The following is a 24,280-nucleotide window of genomic DNA, read 5'->3' as shown; positions in this document are numbered from 1 at the left end:
CCGGTTTTGGCGAGAATCTTGTTGCCAAAACGGAGCGGTCTGGCGGCCGACCCTGGGCAGGCCGGCGAGCGGGGGGTTCCTCGACCGGGAAGAATTTCCCGCTCGATCGACACCAGAGTCAGTATCTAGAGAAAACGCGAAGGATCGAGACAAATCGCCGCTTGCGTGGATCTCGGTGTGGCTTCCTCCTTGACTTCGACTGTCGCTTGCAGCGGAGTGAAAGCTACGCGGAAAAAATCGTCGTGTATGTTGTACAATCAAAACCTGATGTAAATAGATACTCGTTGTAAATAGACTGTTCGTCCAAATTTAGATTTGTAGTCATTGAAAGCTCCTGACTCTCGTGTTAAAAGGATTTCTTACGCGCTCACAAAAAAAAGGGAACCGCGTTTCTCTACGCGGAAAAGCAGCGCTGATTCGTGGAAGGAAGGCGCTTATTTCGGATATTAAACATCAAGCCATCAAGTAGTAAGTGTTATCATTCATTTTTCCCCATTTTTCCTTTAATATAAAAACGGTTCCACTAAAATATTTGTATCTTAATTTTATATATCAAAATGAAAACCGAGGGAATGGTCAAGGTGCCGTTCATATCTCGCAATTCGCTATCTCTCTTAAGTCTTTCCAGTTCTCCGGTAACTCGACCCGCCTTGTGAGCTTTCTTTTATCGAGGGTTACGATATGCCGCCAACAAATGGTGATTATCAAAACCTTGATTTGAGTAGGGGCTCCATCCGGTTAGAGGAACTTTGAGAATCTTTGGAGTGACAACGGGGAGATCCGGAAGAAAGAATGAAACGTGATGCCTTGCCATTTACTCTCGTTAACTCATTTATTAATTTAATTATTTAAAACAATAACTTTTAGTGGAATCAACGAATCTCAGGAGTATTAAGAAAAGTCGGGCTCGCCGTAACCGGCAACTGCGAAACCTGAGGAACCTTGTACAAGGTTTCTTCATACAATACTTATTCGCGGCGGCGCCAGGGGAGATAAAAACCGACCCTCCTCGTAGAAGAGGAAAGAGGTCGTGATCTCCTCAACCTCCAGCTCCCCCAATATCGCCGGCTCCGGAAAAGATTCCCCAGGACGCAAACATTTCCCCGGAACCGGCCCGTCCTTTGAGTCCGGCACCTATTAATGTGTCTGCGAACGAATCCGAGCCTGAGTCGGAGCAGTTCCGCCCTACTACTCCCTCCTATTCTCCTGACATTTCCATTCACTCTCCAGGAGCTGCTCCTAGAGCATGTTCCTCTCCTATCCCGTCTCCGATACTTTATTCTGGGGAGGCAGAGGAGGTCGGCTCCTTTGCTGAAAACGATACCGTCTTTTGGCAAGAGTCGGACGGCCCGGAACCTTCCCCTTCTCCCGCCCCAAGTGTGGAGTTCCTCGGAGGGCAAGAGGAACCGAGAGTGATTGTTGATTCTCTCCTCGAGCTCCTCCGGAGGACTTGCACTCCGTGGACGGATCCTGTCCCGGAAAGGGCCTTCACCATAGGCCCTGACTTTTTCGATCCTGGAGATCAGGAGAGAGGCCAGCAGGGCATCTCCTGTTCAGAACATCCTCGTTTTTTATCCCGGGGTGGAACACCCTTTCCTTGCTCCGATCAGGTTAATTGATCGGGTTTTCCCCAGGACGACGGCTAAGATTTCGGAGATCATTAAGATTAATCTCGAATAAAATTATCGAATAATCAGACATTGAACCCCTCTTGTATACATTTTCTTGTTCTTACCGCCTATATACACTTATACTTTTTTAAAATTCTTACATTTATGGACGACTATTATTTATTATTTTTATTATTTTTTCTCGTAATGTTAATCTTATAAATTGTTTAAATTACCTATTCTTATGTTAAAATTTAAAGTGATTAATAACTTCTTTCATCTATTATTTTCCTTATTTGCATTTTTGTATTAGTTAATTATAATAAATGTTTAAGTTAAATGTTGCAAATCAAAATTTCTGCATTTCTTAAATGAACCTTTGAAATCCATTTGTTGCGAAACCACCTCCGGTTCTTTCTCTGAGAACAAGAAGTAAAATTCTTTCCCTCAAAAAAACAAAAATCGCGCTAACTCAAACCTTTTGTCACTCAAATCTATTCCTAGCGCTTTATGCGCGTGGCGTTGAACCGCACGCGTCACGCAAGAATTGGTAGTTGCGTCTCCTTCTCTCTCTCTCCTAACTCTTTACCTGCTCTCAAACCATTTCCTTAACCACCGAGAAGCGGTAATCCTTCTATTAAAAAATATTTCTAATTCTGACGTAACACTCAATTAGTAGATTATTAGAATTATTATTTATTAGGTTTTTCTTTTTAAGAAAGAAACCGAATATAGTGGAAACTGCATTCTTTTTTAATTTTTTTTTTCTATCTAATCTTTGTTGCCACATATTAGTAGCAAAATAAATCTATATAAAAAAATTATTTTATTTAATCACATAATTAAGATTTGTTAATGTTATAATAAAAATATGAAACTTAACCTCACAAAGATACATATTATTTGTAGGCGTCCAATCTTTGCGGCCTACATTTTTTGCCCATATCGCACGATATTCAGCATTCCTTGGGAATACTTTCATGGTATATCCTTTTGTTGAACTATTATTGCAAAACTCTGCACAACATCCAACCATGTTGCTTAAGTTGCTTGTGATCTTTACTTTACTTCACTGTAGTAACAACACATATATGTGTACACACACATTCCTATTCTTAAAAGAGTGAGATAAAGTGAGTTAGCTTTATATATCTTTCTCGCTCGTAGGATTTTGACGAAATCGAATGGCCAGTCTCTGTTTGAGGGTCTCTACGTGACAGGGCCCTCGAGCGCCCTCCTAGTGCACTCGCACGGCGGGCCTGCCCAGAGAGCGCGCGCTATGAATTCTGGTTTAGCCAGTTATCGCATCAATACACAATTTTTGGTGTATACGTTATTGCTTTCTTGTTTTTATGTCTTGGTATATGGTATATGATTGGTATGTTGTTATTATCTTGTATGTATCCTTCTGTATCTAGATATAAAAATGTCTCTGGAGGTATGAATCCTGTTTTTATTGTTCTTTTGTAGTATAATGGGTTCGGGTAAACTGCGCTTGCTATTAGTGGATTTTTTTCATTATTAGATACATTATCAAGATATTTTCTAATTAAATTAATAATAAATAATTCAATTCTAACAAAGTATCTTGTAAGTATCTTAGCTCTGTTATATAACGTTTGGTTACTGTGTGATTTTTTATAATTTGCAGCTGGATTATTGTAAGTATTTGTGCATGTTCTAAGGCATTTGCTTTCATATAAACGTAGTTTTTCCATTTGTGAGGCGCTTATGTTGTACCATATGGGGCATTCGTATGTTATGATAGATCTGACTAGTAGCTGGTAGCATATTAGCTTAATTTTTTGTGTAAATGCTTTGATCTGAATAATCGATTATTTATTTGATATGCTCTTTTTGCTTTTTCTAGTTGTTCTTTTATGTGTTTGTTAAATTTAAATCTTTTGTCAATATGGACTCCTAGGTATTTAACACATTTTTTGTAAGGTATGATTTGTCCATTATCCCCATTTTCTTTTATTACAAATTGTTTATACCATTTCTTGATGTTTCTATTGGCATGTATTAAATCTGGTCTAAATAGGATTGTTTCACATTTCGCTATGTTGATCTTTAGTTTCCATGAATGGTAATATAACATTATACGATCAAAAGAGTCCTGTAGTTTTTCTTGTATTTTTATTGGCCATTTATCTGCGTGGTATATAATTAAATTGTCTGCAAAGGCTATAGAGTTTACTGGGTATTCAGCTGTTGGATTGAATAATTTAAGTGCATCTGCTGTATATTTGTTGAATAGAATCGGAGCGTTCACCGTTCCTTGTTGTAGTCCGTTCTTGAGTGTAAATTTTATAGATGATTTGACTGTGCCTTGAGTTGTAATAAACGTTCTGCCTGATATCATTTCCCAGATGGTTTCTATTAAATAATTAGGGAATTCTTTTTTTGTTAGTTTGTAGATTAGGCCTTTGTGCCATACTGTGTCGAAAGCTTTTTCTAAATCTATCAGACATGCTCCAACGCATTTTCTATCGTTGAGTGCCTAGCATATGTCTGATGTTAATTTGTTTATTGCGTGTACTGTAGAATGTTTTTTTTTAATCCAAATTGGTTGTCTGGTATTATTTCTTTATCAATGCATGTTAGTTGAATAGCATCGTTTATTACTATTTCATATACCTTTTCTATATTTGATAGTAAGCTTATTGGTCTGTAGTTTGTGGGGCTTGTGCTATCTTTACCCTTTTTTAAAATTGCAACTATTCCTATAGTTAAGTAGATTATTGAATATTATAATGTATGCATTTATTAAGCTTATTGGAATGTGTTTTAAAACGATGTTCGGAATTTCAATTATTTCACTTGATTTCTTGTTATTTAGTCTTCTTATTTTTTTTATTATTGTTTTTGCTGTTGTAAAATAATCTTCTGTTTCTTCTGGTATGTTTGATGGATTAAGAGCACTATTGAGACTGCTAAATTCGCATATTGTTTCGTTATTTTGTTTACTTCTATTTGCTTTTCCTAAGAATGTATTTGTTTTGTTATTTATCAATTCTGAAAATTTGGGTTTGCCTATTACTTCTTTGTTACTTATGTTAGCAAAAAATGCTTCTGTTACATTTAGTTTGTCCTCTTCATCCGTGATTATTATGTTATTTTTATCATCAATTTCCATGTTGTTCTTATGATGTGATATTTGTCTATTATTTCTTGATCTGCTATTGGAATTATAAGTTTGTCTATGCTTGCTAGTTTTTTCTTTCTAAATATTTGATTTACTTTTGGAAACATTTCTGCTGATTCTTTATAAATTATATGTTGGATTTTTTTTCCCAGTACGTGTTAATCGATTTTGCGAATCCTTTTTTTAACTCTATTTTTATTATTTTTAAAAGCTCTTTTAGTATGCCGATGTTTTGTTCTCTTGTGTGTTGAGTGTTGTCTTTGTTCTCTGTGTATTCGTGTTAATATTATATTTTTTTTGTCTTTGAAGCTTCTTGATTTTATTTGTGATATACGATTTCATTGAATTTTTGTTTTATTTTTGGGATCATTTCTGTTATATTTTGCTGTATGGTTATTTGTATTTCTAATATATGTTTGTCTATTTCTTGGTGTGTAAGATTTCTATCATGTGGGATGTTGTTTGTATATTTATTGTTGAGTTCTTTTGAAAATTTGTTCCAGTCTCTTTTCTTGTGTTTAGTTTAGATATGTTTGTTTACGATACTAGTTGTATGCCTGTATTGTCTTTCAGTGTTATTATTGCTAAAAGTGCGTTGTGGTCACTGTCGTAAGGAATATTTGTAATTTTGTGATCTATTGATGCATTATCGACGTTGAATCTATTATCTAACATAACTATATCCAGGTATGATTGTCCTTGTGAGTATGATGGATATTTGGTATGGTATAGTATAGTTTTGTACTGTTTAAAATCGAAGCATTATTTTTTAGAATTGTATAAGGGCTTTTAGTTTCAGAAACTTTGCCTTGACCAGTCCGGGTCTATTGTTATAATGCGTCTGCTGCAGCGCATATGTAAAACATATGATAACCCGTACGTGCCTAATCGCGCTTGGCAACGGGAACATCCCTTCGGGAAGAACCGACTTCTCAAAGGTTCTTCTTTGTCTAATAACAAAAGATTTGTCTGTACCGAACAGATCGCGCGGTCGAGCTAGCTAGTCTACGACTTGCATCCATAGCAGAAGCATCGCAGTCTCGCGCAGATTCGCTGTAATCTTAAATCCGCTGAGATATACTCTTTTCGTTAAAATCCGCAGAGATTTCGCGTTACATTGGCTCATTAAATAAACTCGCTCACGTTTATTTAAAAACCTGTACTCAGCATAATAAAACAGTCCACTGATATCGAATTTATTAAAACCTAACGTGCAATCGTTAACATGTACCTTTGTTCATTTTTTTCTAACCATGTGTTTAATGCTATGCCTCTATGGTTGTTGTTCTGGTTACTCCAATTTGTGTGTTTAGCATTCAGATCTTCTGCTAAGATGTAGTAATTGTTGTATGTATCAAGTTTTAGGTTTTCAAATATATTATTCAAGTCGGGTATGAATTCTTTCTGATTTCCACAAGCTGCATACACTGCTGTAAAGTATATGTTTATGTTTGTTTTTAGTTGTAATTGTACTATTGTTTTTTCTATTATTTCGTTTGGGTGTGTTGTGTGTATATTTATTTCCTTATATTTGATGTTTTTTCTTATTATTATGGCTGTGCCTCCTCCTTGTTTGTTTGTTCTATTATTTCTTATAATGTCATAATCTTTGAATGTTATTACGTGATTTTTTCTTAGCTTTGTTTCCGATAAAAATACTGCATCGGGTTTCTGTTCTTCTAACTTTTTTAATAACGTTGCTCTTCTCTGGTTTGCTGCTGTCGAGTTAACATTTATTGCAATTATTTTTAATTTGCTTAATTTTTTTGTGGACTTTGTTGGGTTGGATTATTCATTTTAAGTGTTTAATGATTCAATAATATTTAGCATATAGTTCATTTTTGTTTCTGTATTTTTTATTATTTCTGCAAATTTGTCTAGTTGTTTTTGTTGCATTTCGATTATAGTCATTATTTGTTTTTGAAACTCTTGAATATTGTTTTCTTTTGTAGTTTGGTGTGACGTGTTTCTGGGTTTTCTGACTTGTTAGATTTTCCTCTGTTCTAATTGTTACTGCATCTGCGTAGGTTTTATTATTCTTTACAGTCCTGCTTAGTATTGTTATGTTGTTTTCTCTCTTTTTTTGTTCTTGTTCTTTTTTAACAATAAGCTTCTTTTTAAGTTCTACCATGACAGGGCATCCACGATAAGATGCTGGGTGTCCGTATTGCTTACAGTTCACACAGTATATTTCCGTATTACTTTTTATTATTCCTCGTTGTATATTACACTCTCCTGGATTATGTTGTAAGTTGCATTTTACACATCTGTATCCCATATTACAATTGATTGCCACGTGGCCTAAACGTTGGCATTTTTTATACTGTATTGTATCTTTTCTAATGAATTTTTTCCATTTGACAACATGATGACACAACCTGTTGATTTTTAATAATTCATTAAATTTGCTGTTAGCATCTATTTGTACTGTGAATATAGATAATGGTTTATTTTCCGCTATTGATTTTTTTGTAGCAAAACGAGTTACTTTTATAATTTTTAATTCTTCTTTGTTGTATGTTTGTAGTTCGTTCATTATCTCTGCTGGACCATATGAGTGGTGTAGTTCTTTTAGTATCTTTAGTATCTTAGCAGTCGTCATCTTTTCGCTTTTGGGTGTATATGTATAAAAACATGTGTTTGCTTGTTCTAATGCTTTCTTTGCTTTGTGAAAATCATTCTCAGTATGCATTCTGAATGTGTGTTTGATATTATTTATTCTTTTTATTGTAAATTTTGCATTACTTATTTCTGTTGTTATTAATTGTTCTATCTTTTGGATTTTGGTATAAGATATTAAAGGGAGGTAGGTTCTTAAATTCCTTTTCTGTTTGTTTGTCTGTTCCAGTATTTAGGTTTTCTACTATACTTTTTTTCTTTGTTCAGGTACTTGTTTCATTATGTCTTCTTTTGTATTTTTTTGTTTTGATTCTATCTTATTCAATTTTATATTTCTTTCATTATTGTTTTTCTGTTTTAGTACTTCTATAAATTTTATGTCTGGTTGATCTTCTGTATCCATGTCTGTATTTTTCGTTGCCAGTATTTCGTATTTGTTTAATGTTAGCACATTGTAAGTGTCAGCATCGTTTTCTATGTCTTCTTCATTCGTTTCTGTATTTTTATTTTCGCTCAGCTCGTTATTATTTGCTGGTTACTTGCAACCACCTGCTCCTGTTAGGTTAGGGATCGGATTATATCTTCTATCTTTTTTCATTGTAGTTTGTTTTTCTATTCTTTTTAAGATTTTTTCCTCAATATTGGTTATTGGTCCTTTTTTAAATTTTAATAATCTATCTGATAACGGTGATGGTTGGCAATTATTAATTGGTTTTTGGTTTGTGATTATATTTGAATTCGCATTTGAGGTTATATCACTCGTCATTGTATAGTCGTCATTATTTATTACAAATGTTCTATTTTGAGTTATTTTATCTGATGGTGCGGACAGCGCATCGTGTGTGCTATCTTATTTGTAAATCCTATTGATTTCGTGGGTTCTCTTTTTTACTTCTTCTCACTATATCGGGCTTGTCCGCTAGGCACATGTTATTGCTAACGACGTTGGCGCTCGACTGACGAGAATTGGCGTTTTCAGCGTGGAAATTCCACGGTGGAATGGACGTTGTCTGACAATTAAATTTTTGTATCAAGTATATACAGGCACGTAGTGTATAAATGTATTAAGAGGTCAGCTTGTTTTAACAATTTTCAAAATCAACGATTAAACAATATTTTATTTTAAAATCTATGGCGATTTATTTATTTATATTTTAAGAACATACTATAAATTATCAAAATTTAAAATTTGCCGAGTACAAAAAAATAAAACATTTTACATGGCGTCTACAACGATATCTGCAAATCTAATCTTCAGTTTGCACGAGTGACAACTTTATAAAGTCTAAGATAAACAAAAAATAAAATTTTTGTAGTTTATTAAAAAAAAAGGCTATAATAAAATATAGTTTACTAAAACTAATTTTTCAATCAACGTCTATTCGACGCTGAAAACGTTAGTTTTCGTTCTAAGAATTAGATACAATTAATCGCAAATGTAAATAAGAAACAACAGTATACAAAAATAGGATTAAGTTTTAAGTAAGAACTAAGTAAAACTAAAAATTTATTGTCAAATCACATTTATATATTTGGTTGTTCCTGCATGTATAAGAGTATATTTTTAAACGTAATAATAAAGTGTTTATTTAAAAAAAAAACAGTTTTTGTCCGATCCCTGAAACTAAACAGCGATGGGCATAGTCTGTACTTAAATAAGTAACCGCATGAGAACACCGTGAAATGTTGTCTAAGTTTTTTGCTTTATTAAAATAACATAAAATTTGTTTTATTATGGTTTAATCATTTTAACAGTTTCTTTTTCATTTACTGTAATAAAAAAAAATTTAGACAACATCACACGGTGTTCTCAAGCGGTCACCCATCCAAGTACTGGCCGTGCCCAACGCTGCTTAGCTTCAGTGATCAGACGAGAACTGGCGATTTTTTTTTTCTTTTTGCGATTTAAAAAGTTGTTTATTTAATACTTTTTGATACATTACATATATGCTTTAGCCAATAAACAAGCTTAACTTATACAGGGTGTCCCACTTGATGTAAAAAAGTTCTTAGTTGTATTTTGGGCTTCCAAAAATAAGTAGAAAAGTCCTATACGGTTTTGTAAGTTAGGCGTTAATAACCGAGAAAAAAACATTTAAAGATTTGACGCCCTGCGTGCGAGCAAAAACGCGCGGTTCGAAGCTACCGAGACGTTAGTGGACCTAGAGGTGTGGCTTATCTTACTCATTTCTTTGTGAATAGAGTAAGATAAGTCACACCTCTAGCTCCACTAACGTCTTGGTAGCTTTCAGCGGCGCGTGCTTACTCGCACGGGGGGCGTCAAATCTTTACATGTTATTTTCTCGGTTATTAACGCCTAACTTACAAAACCGTATAGGACTTTTCTACTTATTTTTGGAAGCCCAACCTACAACTAAGAACTTTTTTACATCAACTGGGACACCCTGTATAATTAATATACATTTTTCTGTGGGCTCGAGAATTTCAAGCGGCTCTCAGGGTTTGGGTACGTTTTTGGGTTTCTTTATGTTTGTTTAAGTAATTTTTCGTTGCTTTTCTTTGTAGGTGTTAATCCTGGCCTTTTTTGTATTTGGATTGCTAGACGAAAAAGAGTTAGAAAAACCAACTAGCTACGTTTTTTTTTCTTCCTGGTTGTCCGTGGGGTGCGGCGGTAACATTAATAAACTATAAAAATAAAATAATTAATTAATAATAAAATGTTAAAAGAAAAAGAACTTAACAAGGGGATTTTTTGGTCTTATTTCAGCCATCAATATTTTTCTTCTCGTTTTTGTATGTCGTCTATTTTACTGATTACTAGGAGGGACATGTTATATTTTAGTTCCTCATTGATTGTCATACAGTTTATTCCAGATTTATGCGTAATTTGCTTTTTGTTTTTATGTCTAGGTGCATGATATATCGTCGGTATATTGTTCTTGTCTTGTATGTATTCTTCTGTGTCTAAATATAGAAATGCTTCTGGGGGGATGAATCCTGTTTCTATTGTTTTTTTATAGTATTTCAGGTTTGGATATATGGCAGTAGCTATCATTGTGTTTTCTTTATTGTCAGTTGCTTGTCTAAAGTATTCTCTTATTAGATTAATTATAAATATGTCAATCCTGTGTATTTTGGCTTTGTTGTATATGGTTTGATTGCTGTGTACTTTTTTGTAGTTTGCTACTGGGTTGTTGTATGTGTTTGTGCAAGCTCTTAGACATCTTCGTTTAAAAACTCATAATTTTTCCATTTGTAGTGCGCTTATATTGAACCAAATAGGACATTCATATGAGATAATGGGTCTAACTATTAATTGATAACATATTAATTTTATTTTATTATGGAGGTGTTTAGATTTGAATAATCTAATGTTCGTCATATATGCTTTTCTCGCTTTTTGTTAACTGTTCTTCTATATGATTATTAAATTTTAGTCTTTCATCTATATGAATTCCCAAATATTTGACGCATTTTTTATGCGGTATAACTTGTCCGTTATCTTTATTTTCTTTTATTTAGAATTTTTTGTACCATTTTTTGATGTTTCTATTTGCTTTTGATAAATCTGGTCTGAACAGAATTGTTTCGCATTTGCCTATGTTAACTTTTAATTTCCATGAATAATAGTATAATAGTATGCGTTCAAATAAATCTTGTATCTTTTCTTGTATTTTTTCTGGCCATTTTCCTGAGTGGTATATAATTAGATCATCTGCAAATGCTATGGCGTTTATTGAGTATTCTGCTGTTGGTTTACAAAGTTCTAGTACATTAGTTGTATATACAGGGTGTCCCAGACCAGTGTATTTTATTTTTAATGGTAGGAGGTAGAACGCGTTGAGAAAAATCGAAAAGCTTAATAGCAATTTGTAAAATTCTCATTCGTTTCCGAAAAAATTAATAAAATATTAATAGGTAAGAGGGACAAGGAAACTACGAGCGAGAGACAAGCACCGGCGAGTATTCTGAAGAGAATGGGCGGAGTTAGCTCGCAAAGAGTGAAGCGAGGCAACGATACGCGAGTGAGGCAAGGCGGCAATGTGCGAGCGAAACGAGACGACAACGGGCGAGCAAAATAAAATGACCAAGCGCGATCGAGATCAATTTTTTCCGAGTCAAACGTTTTTAATTTTTTTATAATTATTTGAACCACTATCGTTTCCACACCACTTTGAGGTGAGGTAGATAGCTCGGCGCGTTTTTTTTTACGTGGTTTCCTCAAAAGGCCTAATCCACCGCGAAAATTCAACCCAACAATTGCTCGAAGTGCCGACCTTGTGCTTGTAAGCAAAGGTCGGCCCTCCGAACAATTTGTTGTGTTGCATTTTGCGCCATATTCGGCGTGATTGTACCGAAGGCCGCTATAATAGCATCGCGAACCTCCTCTCTTGTACGCTCACGCACGTTTTCTATCTGAGCTTTAATGTAGCCCCAAACAAAATAGTCCAGCACGTTCATATCCGGAGAACGTACTGGCCACGAAATCGGCCCACCCCGTCCCATCCACCTGTCCGCAAAATTTCTATCTAAGACTTTTCGCGCGCGTCTTGAAAAGTGTGGAGGAGCCCCATCCTGCTGGAATATCATTTCTTGTCGTGTAATTAGTGGCAGGTCTTCCAGTAATTCCGGCAATTCGTCTTCCAGAAAATGAGCATAGATTTTTCCACTGAGTCGCTCAGGAAAGAAATACGGCCCAATCTGAAAAGTGTTAATTAAAACATAAATTTTTAATATTTATTATTCGAGTTTTTACATTAAAAAAAATACTTACAATTTTATTCCCAATAATTCCTGCTTATACATTTATTTTCCAACGGTATTGGAAAGATGCTTGACGCACGGCCCACGGATTTTCATGGGCCCATAATAAAAATGTCAGGAATAGAGTCTTGAATCAACGAACTCAAGCCCTTTGTTAGTTATCTTAGATTTTGTTACCCGTGAGTCACATATATCAATATTCGCGCTGCGTGACTTCTCGGCCGTTCTTTTGTGATCCTATCCTCATTATCTATCCCATTGTCTCATTCCGTTCCGACCGCTCTACCGAGACGGATGTATTCTGTTAAATAAAACTCATATACTTATCAAGTTCCGCGACACTTTATTTACGGACCTTTTCAACAGGTTATGGGCCCAGGTAATATACGCGAGTGCCGCGAAATTCATAACAAGCCAGTTAAACTGTTTGTGAGTGCGCTCAGTAGTGAAAATTATGGCAACGATGTCAAGCGCACAGAACATTGAAAAACTAGACGGTACAAACTTTGAATCATGGAAACTCATGATGAAGAGTGTGCTGATCTGCAACGAATTGTGGCCCTACGCAAGTGGAGCGGTAGTAAAAACGGAACAGAATCAAACTGAGTGGACAACAAAGGATCAGAAGGCCTTCGCGCTGATAACTCTGAGTGTCAAGAGCAGTCAACTGAGCCATATCAAACGAGCCGAGTCAGCAAAGGAGGCATGGAACCTACAAGTACAACTATATGAGTCAAGGGGTCCGGTAAGGAAAGCCAGCTTATACAAAAAGCTTTACCGCATGCGAAAAGATTCGGCACAGAGCATGACGTCATACATTAGCTCTTTCTGTGACATTTCGGAAAAATTAAAAGAAGCAGGAATAGACATACCCGATGAGCTGCAATCTATAATGATTCTGAATTCTCTGCCTTCTGAATATGAAAACTTTTGTATTGCCATCGAATCACGTGATGCTATACCAAACGTAGAAGCTCTGAAGTCCAAACTGATAGAAGAGGAAGTGAGACAAAAAGAACGAGATGCCAATCACAGCACTCAAGAGGAAAACGACGCATTAATCGCTAAAGACAAATTTAAATCATTTAATAAATATGTTAAGCAAAACCAGCGAGATTCTAAAAATAAATTAAAGTTTTCAGGAAAATGCTTTAAATGCGACAAAGTAGGACACCGTGCAGCGGATTGCAGAAGCGAAAAGAGACAGACGCACAAAGCAAACGCGGAGGATGCGATGTCTGCGGCCGTACTCTCCTTGGAAGCGCATCACTCAAATGAATGGTGTCTGGACAGCGGAGCCACGCGTCATATGTGCAACGATCCGAAGAAGTTTCTTCAACTAACTGAAGACGCGGACTGCCAAGTATTTACTGCAACCAACCAAAGCATGAGGCCAGCCGGAACAGGCACAGTAAAGCTAAGTATAAAATCTAGAGGAAACGCAGTAAGCCATCTAAAATTACAAGATACCCTCTTAGTTCCTGAATTTCGGAACAATTTGCTTTCAATATCTGGCATGACGGACAACGATTATACCGTTGTATTTACTAAAGACTTTGCAGAAGTCAAGCGCAAAGATGGAACTGTGGCAATTAGAGCAAAGAGGCAAGGCCATTTATACGTTACGAGCCCCGCACATACGGATGCGAACAATGCCACCGCACTGGACTCTACCACGGAAGATACAAAACAACTTAGATGGCACGAGAGATATGGACATCTGAACTATCAGGATCTCAATAAACTGAAACGAGAAGAAATGGTCCAAAATATGAGCATGGAGCCCATACGAGAAAAATTAAACTGTGAAGTATGCGACAAAGCGAAGATCCATCAATTACCGTATACCGAGTCGACGAGCCACTCCAAAGAAAAACTCGGATTAATACATTCAGACATTTGTGGTCCCTTTAACGTTGAATCCATAGGAGGAGCGAAATATTTTGCAACATTTATAGACGATCACACAAGATATACGCAAGTGGTCATGCTAAAGAAGCGCTCAGACATTCTGAACGCCTTCAGGATTTATAAGAAAAGAGTTGAAAAAGAAACCGGTTGCCCAATCAAAAAGATCCGCACCGACAACGCCAAAGAATATGTATCAAGGGAATTCACCGAATATCTTGAAACCGAAGGTATTGGATGACAATTAAGTGTGGAATACACTCCACAACAAAACGGAATCGCCGAAAGAGCGAACCGCACTCTCGTGGAAATGGCTCGCTGCATGCTGATACAATCAAATCTACCAAAAAGCTTATGGGGCGAAGCGATAAACACAGCTACATTTATAAGAAATAGAGGCCCATCAAGAAAACTTGGGAACATTACACCAACGGAAGCATGGACTGGCACGAAACCATACGTAGGTTTCATGCGCATCTTTGGAAGCAAAGTAATCGCCTTGAACAAAGAAGGTAAACGCAATAAATTTGAACCCAAAGGAGAAGAGTACATTTTAGTCGGATATTCTGAAGAATCAAAGGCTTATCGCCTCTGGAAACCGAAGACTAGAAAAGTTATTAAACGAAGAGATGTGCGTTTTCATGAAAAATTAAGTAAAGAAAACAGGCGAACCAACGATTACTTTGAAGCACCTACAGATATCCTGGGAACCGTCGAGCAACACGCGAAGAAGGAAACACCACATTCAACAGTCTCCAAAACTGAAAGGCAGGACATCAAAGAAGACAACACGGAAGATTATGCGACCTCACCGAAGGCGGAATCCTTCGAAAACGAAGGAATACGAGATACTTACAAGCGAAGTCCCGGACGGCCTCGAGTCCAACGAACCGGCCGACCAGGAAGACCAAGAAAATTATTCCAAGAGGCAGCTAATCTTACCTACAAAAAGGATCTCGATGAACCCGACAGCGTAGAAGACATCTACAACAGGGAAGATAAGGATTTATGACTAGCAGCGATGGAAGATGAATATAATTCACTCATACAAAATAATACATGGACGCTTGTGGAACGTCCGCAGGACGCTAGAATTTTATCCAATAGATGGGTATTTAAGTTAAAACGCAAGCAAAACGGAGAAATTGACCGCTATAAAGCAAGACTGGTAGTACGCGGAAATGAGCAGCGAAAAGGAATAGACTTCGGAGAAGTTTTCTCACCCGTAGCAAGATTTGAAACTATTCGCACCTTTTTAGCTGCAAGTGTTCAAAATAAAATGCACGTACACCATATGGATGTTATCTCCGCATACGTCCAAGGGGACCTGTCCACAACCATCTACATGAACCAGCCGGATGGTCTCGAAATCAAGGGTCAAGAAGACAAAGTATGCTCTCTACAACGGCCACTTTATGGCCTAAAGCAATCTGGCTGTGAATGGTATAAGAAGCTGGATACTTACCTGTCAAGCATCGGCATGAAGAAAACTCAAACGGATCCATGTGTATATGTTGACAGCGATGCAGAAAGCGACGTAATAATTATTGTCTATGTTGACGACTTATTAATAGGTTCGCGCGATATTCATAAATTAAATGAAAGAAAACGACAAATGCAGCAGATGTTCAAGATGAACGACTTAGGCCCATTAAGTAATATTTTAGGTGTAAACGTAGAACGTGACAAGCCCACAGGAAAAATTAAACTTACTCAAACCAGGTACATCAACGACTTGCTCGCGAAGTTTGAAATGCAAGATTGCAAGCCAGCATCGACCCCCATCGAACAAGGCGTCAAGATCACCAAAGAAGATCGACCAAAAACAGAAAAGGAATTCTTAAAGATGCAAAATAAACCATACAGGGAACTGATCGGTGGACTAATCTATTTAGCCAACGCTACTCGTCCCGACCTGGCATTCACCGCAAGCATGTTGAGCCGATTCTGCTCTCAACCTGGACTAGCACATTGGAAACTAGCGAAACGAGCCCTACGCTATCTTAAGGAAACTGCGAATTTAGGTATTATTTACGAAACGGATAGCAATAAATTACATGCATACGTCGACGCTGACTGGAGCAGTGACATCGATGACCGAAGATCTTTTACAGGAAGTGTCGTGATTTTAGCAAACGAACCGATCAGCTGGCAAGCAAAGAAACAACGTTCTGTGGCATTATCAACCATGGAGGCCGAATACATGGGATTGTCTGAAGTCACGAGAGAAACTATTTACTTGAAAGGACTATTGCGACACATAAAACTATCAAATTGTATAGATAATTGTACTACAATTTATTGCGATAATCAAAGTGCGATAGTATTAAGCAAAGATTCCGTACATCATTGTAAGAGTAAACATATCGATTTGAGATATCATTTTGTTAAAGAAGTCCAGGAACAGGGCGAAATCAAAATTACGTATACGAGCACAGACTCAATGACGGCGGATATACTTACCAAACCTTTATTGACAATTAAACATTACCGCTGTATAAAACAATTAAATTTAGTAAGTACGTCGATAGGAGGGGTGTCAGGAATAGAGTCTTGAATCAACGAACTCAAGCCCTTTGTTAGTTATCTTAGATTTTGTTACCCGTGAGTCACATATATCAATATTCGCGCTGCGTGACTTCTCGGCCGTTCTTTTGTGATCCTATCCTCATTATCTATCCCATTGTCTCATTTCGTTCCGACCGCTCTACCGAGACGGATGTATTCTGTTAAATAAAACTCATATACTTATCAAGTTCCGCGACACTTTATTTATAGACCTTTTCAACAAAAAAATTCTTTTAATTAAAGATACCGTTGGGCGTAAAAAGTGCCTCGTCGGTTTACATAATTCGATTTAGGAATAGAACATTTCTCCGGCATTGCGCGAGAAATCCTACAAACGTTTCATACGTAAAGTACTTTAAATAAATACAATAATACAAATAAAAAATACAAATACGTACCTTCACAAAAAATCGCACGCTGTACTTCGTCTCGTGGAAGAAGCTGTTGCACCCGCTGATAGTGATACGGGTGCAACTCATCTTCCTTGATAATACGATGTACTAAAGAGCGGGATACTCCCAAATCCCTTGCTACTCGGCGTATTCTGTATCCCGGATTTTCATCGAAAGTTTCTAAAATCCTTTCTTCAACGCGGACATTGCGATGTACACCGTAATCGACCTGCAAACGATTTCTTCTGTCGAAGCCTAAATATCCCGATTCTCTTGCACGTCTTAGACATCTAATAATTTTTTTAATAATAATTAATAATTGTTTACTTGTAATTACTTTAAAAGGTATTAAATAACAGTAATTAGTTTACCTTATAGTAGTTATCGGTGTGGGACACGGTCGATTAGGATATCGTTGTGCGTATACGCCGACGACGCCATTTCTAGCGACTCGCCTGTCGCGCTCACTCACGCGCAGCATCCTTGTCGCTCTTACGCCTATACAATTATACATTTTAATTTTTTTCTCAATAACGGTTGAGAATTTTGCAAAATGGTACGGGACTTTTCTACTTGTCTCAATCAATTCTATCTATCCTCCCAGTATCCTTCATTATGTCTGGGACACCCTGTATAAAGAAAAATATATTTACATTTTTATCAGTCCTGTGTGTTACCTTACATTAATTAATAGTATTGTCTGCTTTTTAATAATTATAAGATGTATAGGAAACAGTTAGGAAAATCTATCTATAGCATTTTAAATTACAATATTTCCAAAAGATTGTCTTTTTGTTTATAATGTTTAAATATTAATTAGCATTATAAGTTTAATATAATGAGTGAAGTAATAAGAATCAATTTGGTTCATTAAATATTGTAAGTGTTTGATATGGAAGTTTGTGTTTAATTTGAAAAGGAGTATTGTGTGACCTTATTTTTGTAATGTTTTTTGTGAGAATATTGTTATTAAGTTGTCCTCTATAGAATTTTTCTGCAAGTGTTTTAATATAATCTAGTAACATCGGTAATTTTGTTTTTTTATGCATATCTTTAATTTTTGCGTATCTATTTTCCGACAGAATTAATCTAAGGCATTTGTTTTGAAGTATTTGTAATGGTTTTATATTTGTTGGTGCTGCACTACACCATGTTGGAGATGCATATGTTTGTAACGGTGCACCCGGCAATGCACCGTTCCGGCCACTACATCGGCCGGCCGCCAGACACAACACCGTCCGGCGGGGACCCGGGGCGCGGTGCGCCCCAAACTTTATAATATTGTAACGCCGGAATAGAACGGCAACGCGTAGCCGTTCCGCGGCTTGGTCCATCCGCGGACTTAGCCGAGCGTTCCCGAGCGCCGCTGAACCGCGCCGTCAACGTCGAGGCCCGTCGTTTCCGAGCGCGCCGCATCCCGGGGCCTCGGCGCCACGCGTCGGGACACGTCACGAACCCCGCTGAGCCCCGGCAACCCTGCGTCGTCACTTTTTATGTATAAAAAGTCGACGCCAGGACTCAGCGGAACCGTCCTGATCCGTTTGCTCTCGAGCGAACACCTGATCCTAGAGCACGAAACCACAGGGTGAAGCGATCTTCGTCTCGGTCAGGAACTCCTGGAGCTCACCATCCTCTCGTTCCGGACTTCAACGTACGCACGACTAGCTCGTGGGGTGGAGCGCACTCCGCCTCCTTCGAGGACTCTCGATCCTACGTCGGCGTTACCGCGAAAGCTCGAAACACAAAGATCCCGTCGCACCGTCGTGATCCACGGGGTGGAGTGCTCTCCGCCTCGGCCAAGGACTCTTGGCTAACGACACCGGTCAAGGTACATCCTGACCCAACGTTTCATTTCATTCGCGGTCCATCGACGCATATCTACAGGGTGTCTCACCCCATATTGATAAACTCACAGAGTTAGATAGGTCTCGTAGATACAAATCAATAAGTTCTATGCCATTTTGTACAATTCTCAACCATTATTGAAAAAATAATTAAAATGTGTAACTTAAGAGCGACAAGGAAGCTGCGGGCGTGTGAGCGCGACAGACGAGGCTGTCGCGCTCACTCACGCGTAGCTTCCTTGTCGCTTTTGCGCTAGACAAATTAATTTTTTTCTCAATAACTATCGTGAATTTTGCAAAACGGCAAAGAACTTATTGACTTGTATCCACGAGACCTATCTAACTCTGAGAGTTTGTCAATATGGGGTGGGACACCCTGTATACAGGGTGTCCCAAAGTCATGTAGACAAACTTTGGAACTAGGTAGATCTCGTTATTTTAAGACGAAAAGTTCTTTACCATTTTTTATTCCGAGTAATATCAAGCAAGATAATAATTATTGAAAATTATGTCTTTTGGGCGGAACTTACTGCCCCCCACACCGCGCGGAGACGCTCTATCCATCGGTAGTCCCCAATCCTTACGTTCTCGATCATCGATAAGAAAAATGAAGGCGCGCGGGGCAAGACAGGCTGTTACGATCGGCCCGCCTAGATAAACTGGTCTAAACCAGGAATCAAAGAAAGGCGACGACGCGTAACAATACAAAGAAAATTATCGATGATCAAGAAAGCATGGATTAGGGACTACCGATGGATAGAGCGTCTCCGCGCGGTGTGGGGGGCAGTAAGTTCCGCCCAAAAGACATAATTTTCAATAATTATTATCTTGCTTGATATTACTCGGAATAAAAAATGGTAAAGAACTTTTCGTCTTAAAATAACGAGATCTACCTAGTTCCAAAGTTTGTCTACATGACTTTGGGACACCCTGTATATTGTACCGCGCGCCTAGATCGAACCGCGCCTATCGCGATCAATTGTACCGCGGGCCCCGCCCGCCGTTCCGCGCCTGCATCCCGCGTACCACCGGTCCTTCCGACAGGATCAATTGCTAGATCTACGATCCGCGCCGAAAACCGCGCCCACTGTTACGCAACACCCATCGCGCCTCACGTGGGGCATCCGCGACCAGCCGCGAATTAACGTCTCGCGCACGCGTTATATCAATCACGATCTAAGGGACCGACGCACCCACCGAAGAATTATATTCGCGCCCGCATCATCAATTGTAATTATCTGTATTGTATATATCTATCGGCGCCGCTTGACCAAGCGGACGTCGCAGTTATTTAATAAACTCGTTTTCTTTTGTTATCTAAATCCGTCTCGGTGCATTCACGACCTTACACACTCGGATCCTGCGTCCCGACGAGCATCCCGGGCTCGCTGGCCCGTCATTCGAGGCCCGCCGCGCAAGCAGATCGTTTCATGTTATTATAGGTCTAAATATCATTTTGTAAATCAATATCTTATTATATGTGGAGAGTGCTGAGTTTTTAACCATTAGTGCATATAGTTTTCTGAGTTGTAGGTACGATTTTTTAAATGTTTGTTGTATATAATTTTTAAAAGTTAGTTTTGCGTCTAAATATACTCTTAAATATTTGACGTTAGTAGTTGGCTTTACTTTATGTTTATACAGGGTGTCCCAGTTGTTGTAAAAAAGTTTTAAGTTGTAGGTTGGGCTTCCGAAAATAAGTAGAAAAGTCCTATACGGTTTTGTAAGTTAGGCGTTAATAACCGAGAAAATAACATTTAAAGATTTGACGCCCCCTGTGCGAGTAAGAACGCGCCGCTGAAAGCTACCGAGACGTTAGTGGACCTAGAGGTGTGGCTCTATTCACAAAGAAATGAATAATCTATGAATCTCTGTAAATAGAGTGGTGGTGTGGCCCATCCCACTTAAATAATATATTGTCTTTTTTGTTATTTCTATTGCAATTCCAAATTAAATGTTTGGAATTTAAATCCCCAACTAATAATACTTTATTGCCTACGTTAAAGTGTTTCTAAATTATGATATGTAAAGACTCTATTAGGGCTGCAATATGCGCAAATTATATGTATATCACTTGCTAATTTAATACAAGCATTCTCGATTGGCGCAGTATTAATAATTTGTACTTCTTTATGAGGTATGTTTTGTTTTATAAGTATAGCTACTCCACCTGATGTACTACCTTTATCTACTCTAATAGTTTTATAATTTTTTATTTTAAGTTTAAGTTTTTCATTATATCTTGTTTTATTAATTAATAGTATGTCTATGTTATATTTATTTAGGAAAACAATTAATTTACCTATTTTGCTTTTCAAACCATCTGCATTCCAACTACATATAATTAATTTATTCATCATTTAAATTATCACAAAATGTTAAAAATACTTGAAATTTTTCAGCTTTACTTTGACAATGTAGTAACTGATTTTTGAATACTTTGACTAATTTTATCATTCTTTTTAAATTAAATATTTAATTAAGTTCTTTCAATTTTTTGATTAATTGCATTAAATCTAAAATATTATTATTGTTATTTTCAGGGATGTTATTATGATTTTGATTTGCAATGCATCTACTTGAGTACAAATCAGGCGACTTATTTGATTTATCATTAAGTTGTAGTGGGTTATTTGGTGTTATACTTGATGTTGACATCTTGATGTTCGATGGTCTGTTGATTGACAGTGCTGGAAATTGTCCATGGTCGTTAATATTTGGTGATTGATGGAAGTCTTTTGTGACGTCTCGGCTTATGGATTTAGAGATTTCTAGGAAAAATGTTAAAAAGGACCTGTTACGTCCTCGGACTCCACATCTCCTTTTTTCTGACACGCGGTCAATAAATTAGATAAAGGGAGTAAACCGTGACTATTTGGTGACGAGAGAAAACTTCCAAGCTTTCAGAAGAAAATAATTTACACTCTGAAACTCTTATCGCCGGATGCTTAAATGAAACTTAGAACAATCACAGCATAGATACCAACGGGAAATATAAACAGAAGACTCTTTAAAGAATATTAGAAGGAACCTAAAACAATTTGGAATCAATATCAAATATCTGGCGATAAGTGAAGCACTTGAGACCGCGACTACGAAACGTAAATAAGAGGGTGAAAGCTCCACAGTCATAAGAATATGACACGCGACCGGATCCCATAAACAAACGCGACCCGGTGATAACGAAAAGGGGTCCTTAAATTTTTCCCCGACTATTAATGACAATATTCTGGAAGGTTGGAAGGGGAAGCCATGCGGGCGGAGTTTCGTACAACCAAGTTTTTTCTCTCGAGCCAATAGATATCGGGAACTCCACACCACTAATTAAAAAAGCTAAGGACGAAAACTAGAGCTTAAGCAAATCAGAGAAGGGATAAGATCGAAGGACCAATAATTAAGAAAAAGGAAAAGTGGAGGGACATGGCCGCCAAATCAGAGCACTGACTTTTCCAAAAATGGAAATCCGGCGCTAGCCCACCCCTTTTCCGAGGTTATTAAACCGCGTGTTCCTGCGGGACTCGCTCTCATTCAGTCTCTGAATTTCACCTCGTTTATATCTTCGATACTGTGTGTGACTTGTGCCGAACCAAGCTTAATAAAGAAGTTGCAAAGGACTCGTCCAAGAAGCAACCGAAGACAGCAAGAAGTAAGTTTCATCATTTATTCTACCTTCTCACTTCCGGCCGTTTGAAATGGTTCCACTAAGATTTTAAAATTCATATATTTGAAAATGAACGACGCGGGTTTTGCCAGGGTGCCGTTTGCGTTCTCCGGAATAGGCATCTCTCAAAAGTCCCTCAGATTCTCCGGTAACTCGACTTGGTTAATGGGCCTCCTCGTGTCAGGGGTTGCGATATGCCGCCAGTAAATGGTGACTATCGAAACCTTAGCTCAAGTAAGGGTCCATCCTGTCAGAGGAACCGAAGGAATCTTTGAGGTGACGTAAAGGGGGATCCGGAAGGAGTGATGCGGCGTGTTGCCCGGACATTTCTCCCGCAGAAATCATTTTGTTAAATTAAAAATCAAATCAACACCTTTTAGTGGAATCAAGGAACCTTCGGTCAATAAAGAAAAGCCGCGCCCGGAGAAATCGCAAGGTCCGCGAGTTAAGAGAATTGGTCAGAAGCTTCTTCATCCAATTCTTATTCGCGGCAGCACCAAGGGAGCTCACACCTGAACCTCCGAGAGTGAGAACAGAGCGTTCATGGTCTCCTCTGCCTTCTGTACCTCCCAATTCGCCGATTAACCATGAAGACTTAGAAACGGAGGAGAATACTCCGCGGCGAACACCATCGCCGTCGCGTCCGAGATCGACCTCGCCCCCTCAACCTGAGCCGGAGCTGTTCCGCCCCACTACTCCCTCCTATACTCCGGACGTTTCTTTGAACTCGTCCGCACCTTCTCCTGGAGCTGCTCCTCGGGCATGCTCTTCTCCCGTCCGCTCACCGACTCTTTACCCTGGGGAACCCGAGGAGGTCGACTCTTTTGCTGAAGATGAGACCATCTCTTGGCATGAGCCTGACAGCCCGGAACGTTCCCCTTCCCCCGTCCCGAGCGTAGAGTTCGTGGAGGAGCAAGAGGAACAGAGTGAGGTCGTAGATCCTCTCCTCGAACTCCTCCGGAGCACCTGCACTCCGTGGACGGATCCCGTCCCCGAGAGGGCCTATACAATAGGCCCTGATTCCTTCGATCCCGAGGAGATCAGGAGGGAAGCCAGGAGGGCCACTCCTGATCATAATATCCTCATTTACTATCCCGGAGTAGAATATCCCTTCCTGGCTCCGATCAGGTTGATCGACAGGGTGTTCCCGAGGTCGACGGCCCGGATAACCGAAATTATAGAAATTAATTTAGAATAATGATTATCTATTGCTATTATTATTGTTAGTTTTTTTTATTATTTAATTCATAATTCATTTTCTTCCATTCTTTATTTTTATATATATATCTTTAAAATGTTCAAATTATATCTTTTATTAAGCCCTCTTCCTCTTTCTTTTTATCTCATAATCACTTTAAATTCATTAAATCTATTTTTCTATTCAAAATTTGTATTTTAATTAAGATTAAAATTACGCATTTCATCATTTGAATCAGTTATTTATTTTTTTTACCCTGGTACCCGTGTTGCGAAAACCACCTCTGGTTCTATCCCAGGGAATAAGAATTAAGTTTCTTTCCCTAAAAAGAACAAATATTTCGCACTCAACCGACTCGAACCCATTCCTAGTGCGTTTACGCGTGGCCCTTTAAATACGCGCCACGCAAGGATCGGCTGTTACGTCGCTCTCCAACCCATTTCCTCCTCTTTACCTACTCTTGTGCCTTTTTCCTAAGCATCCGAGTAACGGTGAATGAACCCATTTAAAATTTCCTACCTCTGACGTAACAGACCAGAGCGTCGATATTTTACTTCTCCACTCTAGGTATCCTAGGGTCTAGGTTGGAGTTGCTCTTCTTTAGTTT

At 38.1% G+C, this 24,280-nt stretch overlaps 2 protein-coding genes across 2 annotated transcripts; both read right to left on the bottom strand.

The window, feature by feature from the left end:
- Nucleotides 1-852: 852 nt before the first annotated feature.
- Nucleotides 853-8,605, bottom strand: LOC139111414 (peroxynitrite isomerase THAP4-like). The gene is made up of 2 exons (XM_070671672.1): nucleotides 2,494-8,605; nucleotides 853-2,418 (listed from the first exon to the last, which is right to left on the bottom strand). Exons 1-2 carry the CDS (start codon nucleotides 2,644-2,646, stop codon nucleotides 2,248-2,250), a joined length of 324 nt encoding a protein of 107 aa, XP_070527773.1. The 5' UTR covers nucleotides 2,647-8,605; the 3' UTR covers nucleotides 853-2,247.
- Nucleotides 8,606-11,586: 2,981 nt separating this feature from the next.
- Nucleotides 11,587-12,198, bottom strand: LOC139111682 (uncharacterized). The gene is made up of 2 exons (XM_070672156.1): nucleotides 12,157-12,198; nucleotides 11,587-12,039 (listed from the first exon to the last, which is right to left on the bottom strand). The coding sequence occupies exons 1-2, from the start codon at nucleotides 12,196-12,198 to the stop codon at nucleotides 11,587-11,589; spliced, it is 495 nt and encodes a 164-aa protein (XP_070528257.1).
- Between the last annotated feature and the right edge of the window lie 12,082 nt (nucleotides 12,199-24,280).

The sequence above is a fragment of the Cardiocondyla obscurior genome, linkage group LG24 (assembly GCF_019399895.1).
Source record: "Cardiocondyla obscurior isolate alpha-2009 linkage group LG24, Cobs3.1, whole genome shotgun sequence".
NCBI lineage: Eukaryota > Metazoa > Arthropoda > Insecta > Hymenoptera > Formicidae > Cardiocondyla > Cardiocondyla obscurior.
Note: the sequence above shows the minus strand (reverse complement) of the source record. Positions and strands in the feature narration are given on the sequence as shown.